Raw genomic sequence first — 5,752 nt, forward strand, 5'->3', positions numbered from 1 at the left:
AATCAAGAGATGGCACCTAATGCCTCCCTCTAGTGTCAAATTGCTTTATAATAATCATTTAATTAGCCAAATTCTAACCCAATCTTTCAGGCGATCATTTGTTATTTCATTATATATTTTTTTTCAATTACAGGAAGATAGATAATGAATAAGAGAAATTTTGAAGATAGAGTTGGTATTCCATCAGGAATGGTTCGAATAATTTCATGTCATCATTTCTTGTCCCAAGATGTATTTTTATCAGATTCTGAACCTGTAGCACTATGTACTGCTCAGGAAAAATTATTAGTGGCAACACTCCATCATAGTATTGAAGTGCGTGATTTAGATCATAGAGGTCGTATCCTTCACACATTTCCTACTGTGGATCGTGTGAAACAAGTAATTTATTGTGATGCTGGTAAGTTAAAATTGAATTATTGGGTTGAGTCAATAAGTAGTGTCAATTTTTCTAAGCATTGTTTTCATTGGTTGCATGTGCTCAACTTCTGCTCGTGCTCGTGCTGCATAAAGGTACAAACCTTTATGCAGCAAACAGTACACTTAAGACAAGTAATGTTATATGAATTTAAAAAAGATAAAATTGCAGTTACAACAACAAACAAGTAGTGTGTAGGCAGTGAAACTTTAATATCAGAAAATGACAGCATTAGTTCAAAAAATTTGAGGATTGGGATTTCATTCTTGAAGATGGGCTTTGCTCTGGATGATCATCTGGCTTAGAAAATGCTGAAATTGTTGCAGTAGTGGAAACTGACCCAAAATTGTTTGGACAAGAAATTGCAAAACAAAACTAAAAACTTCATGTTCCAATCAATATCATTTAGGTGGTTACACCAAATAGGAAAGATAAACAAATGTGGATATGGGTGGACATGATCTTACTGAACAGAATTATCTGAGTTGATTATCGATGTGTTTCCCTTCTTAATTAATAGACAACAGAAAACCCCATTTTTGTACAGAATCATAACTGTAATGAGGAGTGAGTATTATATGCTAATGTCATTTGTAAAAAATAGTGGTTAGATTCAAAAGATACTCCAGCTCAAGAACCAAAGTATGGTCTTTATCGTTGAAAGGTATTGCTGTGGTGGAATATGAGAAGAATACTGTATTTTGAGTTGTTGAATTTAAATGAAACAGTAAATGTTACTTTATAATGTTGGCAATTGAAAAAATTTTGTGAAACAGTCTAAGAAAAATGTCCATAATTGACAAACAGAAAGAGCTTTATTTTGCTCTTTAATTCTCAATTGTATATTGCAATAACCACCCAACAAAAATTGGAAAGAGTTTAATTGGAAAATGATCTGGCACTACAGATTAAGCACCTCTTTTGATCTCTTCAATGCAGTTTTAATGGAAAAAGTTTTTAATTCAAAAGAAGCTATACAGAAGTACATAGAAACACTTTTCAAATTAATATCTGATGATTTTTATAAGAAAGACATCAAAACAAATTTTAGATCAATAAAAAAAAATGCCATATTTAGTGAAGGACATTGTATATTTAATCAAATAAATATTTAATGTAAATAAGATCTGTTAAAATTCATTAAAGAATGACATTACTTATAACTCATCCCAATTATGCATATTTTGTTAGAACTGTGAAGTGAAAATTTTGAAAATTAAGAGAATTATTAAAATAATAAGTATTTAAAATGCTTGGTTTTTAGGTAATTACGTCGCAACATTAGAAAGGAAATCTTCAAGACATTCTAATCCCATTACCTATGTGAGAGTATATTTGAACTGGTGGATTGATATGAAAGGTCAGCCTATGAGAGTTCGCATAGCAGGATGTGTTACACCCAGTAGTCAGTCAGGTAGTGGACAGTTAGAAATGGTTGAACTACCCTTAGATGAAATGGCCCTAACTATATGTTGTTGTAAAAAAACAGCATCACTTGTTATTGGCAAAGGCAAAGTTCTTAGTGTATATTCATATAATTTAAAAATACATGACATTTCAAAACAGAGATTTCATGACTTTGATCATTTAATGGATATATCACTTAATTTCCCTGTTCAAGAAATGACTTTAGTTGAAGATTATTTTGCTTGCATGTCAACAAATGAAATTCAAGTATTTCGTGTTATTTTTGATGTAATTCAAGACCCTACAGATGTTTCAGAAAATATGTCATCTTCAGGAATTTCTGAAAAAAATAAATCTATTCAATCTGATAATAATTTTAAAACAGATAATCAAGATGATTGTATTGAATGGTGTTTTGAAACATATTTTGATACTTTATGCACAAATAATGGCCAACAGTTATCTTCTATACTTCATGAAAATTCTTTTCCTGTAACTATTCAGCTTCCTAGTATAATGAAAATTAATCAGATAGGTAATATAAAACCTTATAATAATGAAATTTGTGGTCCTGTAGTTAATATTCCAGGATGCTATGTTGAAGTAAAAATTAATCCAAAATATGAGACATGTGAGAACATCACTATTAGTAAAGCTCAAGTGATTACATTACTCTACAGATACTTTCCTGAGAATGGAGATCATGGTGGATTACAGGGATTAAACCTTTGTCCATTTTATGTTGAAGGTATGTTTAATTAATTTGTATTATGAATATTATGATTTTATATATATATTTTTTTGTAATAATTACACTATCTGCTAAATTATAAATATCATTTACAAAACCAATACTCCAGCTTTTAAAACAAAATGTTGAACTAAAACAAACATTTTCAACATTTCTTTTTCTTTCAATGTTTTGCAAGTTGGAGTTTTGGTTTTGTAAGTGATATTTATAATATATTTTTTGTATTTAAAAGATAGTTAATAAGAAATATAAAATATAATAATTAAGTAATAGCTAGTCTTAATAAGTAATACAGTATAATTCTGTAACTATTAAAGTTAATAGAATGCCATTTTTAGTCTAATTATTATAATTATATGCCATACTGGAATATGCAAGGTATGGTTAATCAAATACAGCTTGAGGAGCCATTAAATGGAATAATGTACTATTCTAAATTAAATGTATCTGATTTAGTGTTCCTATTATTATAATTAGAATATATTTGCATACTTGAGTAAAAATTGTAAGTTCAAATTCCTTTTTAGACTATTTTATCCTAGACTTCTAAATTTAATTACACTATTCTAAGTTATCTAATCATTAAAAGTATCAAGAAATAGTGATTTGGAGGAAACTTTCTAAATAGCTAAAAATGAGAAGTTAACTGAATTGATAATTTATTATTGTAATGAAATTAGGCTTTTGTATACTTATATATAGTATTTTCATTGTAGATAAATTTAATAGATTAATGGTGGATCCTTTAAGTGCTGCTGTTGCTGTATCAGAGTCATACTTTCTTAGTAATTCACCATTACATTCCCCATCATATCATAAATTGAAAGGATTAGGTTGCTTTCTCTGTGGATCACAAGTTGGTTATTTATATGATGTGATGACAAATCCACAGTTAATTTGTCAATATACATTCACTGCATCAATGAAAAGTGTTGCTGTAGAACCAGAATTAATTCATGTGTTAACTGAGACTGGTCTAGAAACATATACTTCACGATTAAGCCATAAAATAATTCAACATATTGAAAATATTGATAATCTTGGAAATGTAAGTATAAAGTTTTATTTTTAGTTTCTTCTAACAAAAAATTAAAATACTTAATACTAATATATAAACAATCTGTAATACTTTTTAATTAAAATAAAAATGTATTACCATATTTATTGAAATTATTTTCATCATTATAGAAATGTCATCTTTAGCAAAACAGAAATAAAAACATTCCTTATAAACTATTGAACATCTATCTAATTCACCCAAAACTATCTTTCTAGAGTTCATATTTTTATCATTGTAGCACTTTTAAGTTCCAGAAACCAATATTCAGGGACATTAACAATCAAAGTAAAAATTACACATTATTTAGAAATCATACCTTTAATCAGTAGTTCTCAAACTGTGCTGAAGCACCCAGAGGTGCCATGGCCAGATTAGCCATTATTTAGAATTCATTCCACATATTAATTATAACTACTTACTATTAGTGAAGTAGATAAGTACAGTAGATATTAAATTTATTACAAACTGTTGGGCAAATGGTTATTTGCTTTTACAAACAGGAATTGATGAAATCCTTAAATTTATCAGTTTATAGAATAAATAATAAATAATCCAAGTTTTAATAAGATATTAAATATTTAGTTTAATTGCTACTTGAATTTTATTACATTTTTTAGTTAGTCATGCAAACCAATATTATAAAAATAAACTTTTGTGTGGTAAGATTAGGGATGCTGGAACAAATTTATGGAACCAAGGGATGTTAGCAGAAAAAGTTTTGGAACCACTGTCTGAAATACACTCTGCACTCTTCATGTCTCTTTTTTATACTCTAATGGATCTTTGCATATCCCATCTTAGTCAAATGTTACTGTAGTTATTTTAATATTACATGCCAAATTTAAAGTTGTCATGTTCCTGTAAACAGTTGTAAAGTTAAATTTAATTTTCTGTTGTTTATTTATGTATTCTAACTGTTGAAGCCTTAATAATACAGTGAAAATTTTATTTATTTATTTTTTTTAACTTTTTTACTTTGTTTTTTTTTGTTTATACTGTATCAAAGTTCTAAACTTTACTACATGTACAATGGGTTAATTGAATAAACAATAAACTTTTGTAGCATTGTATTTATTTAACATTAAGTTAGATGGGCTATTTCATCAAATGTATGATTATTTTTATACTATTGTGGAGCACCATTTGTATATATATCTCTCAAGGAACAAACCAAAAAAAAACATATAATTGAAATTTAAGTCAAGTTGTACCATAAGATGCAGAACTAATAATTTTTATGATGAACTTATTAGTTTTTTATTAATATTATTTTTAATGAATGATTTTACAGTTTATTTTTATTTTTATTTTTTCTTTTACTATAATAGTAATACTTTTCTATTGAACATCTTTCTTCAAAGTTTCATTGAGCAGTGATCAAGTAGATGTAATTCATATATTGTACTTAAATAACAGCAGTACATTCCAAAGTGATTTTTGCTTATTTAAAACTTAAATGTCACTTGTTATATGGTGCCTGGTTATAAATTTTTAAAATTTTATAATATCTATTAAGAACTGTTAGAAGTTCTACATTAGAATTGTTAAGAATTGTACTTGGAATACTTTCTGAAATAAACTTGTTTTATAAAAGGATAATTCTTTGTTTATGGACTCTTTTGCTGTAAGAGAATACTACAAACCTGTAGACATTATTGTGAGAGCATTATTCCTGTTTGCAAATAATTTACTTCTGATCCTTTCTTTCTGAGAAATATGTTTGGTGGAGCAAGTTTATGCCATTTAATTTTAGTAATATGGGAAAGGTGTGTGACAATAGAACAAAGAATGTGTTCTAGAACTTCTGAATACATTTTGTAAAATAATGTCATATCTATTATCTTTATCAGTTGGATAATGTATGAATGAAATTCTTCACTATTGAAAGGAATATAATATAAATGGTTTTGAGATCAACACAAATTGACATAATAAAATTTCTTAACTGGAATAAATGTAAAAATAAAAAGTTCCAGCCTGTTTCAGCAAAAATTTTTAATTTTCTGACATTTTCAGCTATCTATGCAGTCATCATCAGGTATGAACATATAATGGAATAGTTTTTAAAATTTAAATTCAATAGTGTTCCAAATATGGATCAGTGATGTACAATTGC

General features: G+C 27.4%; 1 protein-coding gene across 1 annotated transcript; it reads left to right on the plus strand.

Annotated features, from left to right (window-relative positions):
- The first annotated feature begins 85 nt into the window (after positions 1–85).
- On the plus strand, positions 86–3,686 carry LOC111617099. Its single transcript, XM_023358433.1, has 3 exons — positions 86–400; positions 1,683–2,573; positions 3,293–3,686. Exons 1-3 carry the CDS (start codon positions 145–147, stop codon positions 3,646–3,648), a joined length of 1,503 nt encoding a protein of 500 aa, XP_023214201.1. The 5' UTR covers positions 86–144; the 3' UTR covers positions 3,649–3,686.
- Positions 3,687–5,752: the final 2,066 nt, after the last annotated feature.

Source organism: Centruroides sculpturatus, unplaced genomic scaffold (assembly GCF_000671375.1).
Source record: "Centruroides sculpturatus isolate CEXI.00-Female unplaced genomic scaffold, Cexi_2.0 scaffold4786, whole genome shotgun sequence".
Classification (NCBI taxonomy): Eukaryota; Metazoa; Arthropoda; class Arachnida; order Scorpiones; family Buthidae; genus Centruroides; species Centruroides sculpturatus.

Excerpts from the sequence above, each read along its gene's own strand:
- LOC111617099 (XM_023358433.1), top strand. The coding sequence starts at position 145 with ATGAATAAGAGAAATTTTGAAGATAGAGTTGGTATTCCATCAGGAATG. Across the intron at positions 401-1,682 it reads AGTAATTTATTGTGATGCTG|GTAATTACGTCGCAACATTA; the intron begins GTAAGTTAAAAT and ends CTTGGTTTTTAG. Across the intron at positions 2,574-3,292 it reads TTGTCCATTTTATGTTGAAG|ATAAATTTAATAGATTAATG; the intron begins GTATGTTTAATT and ends TTTTCATTGTAG.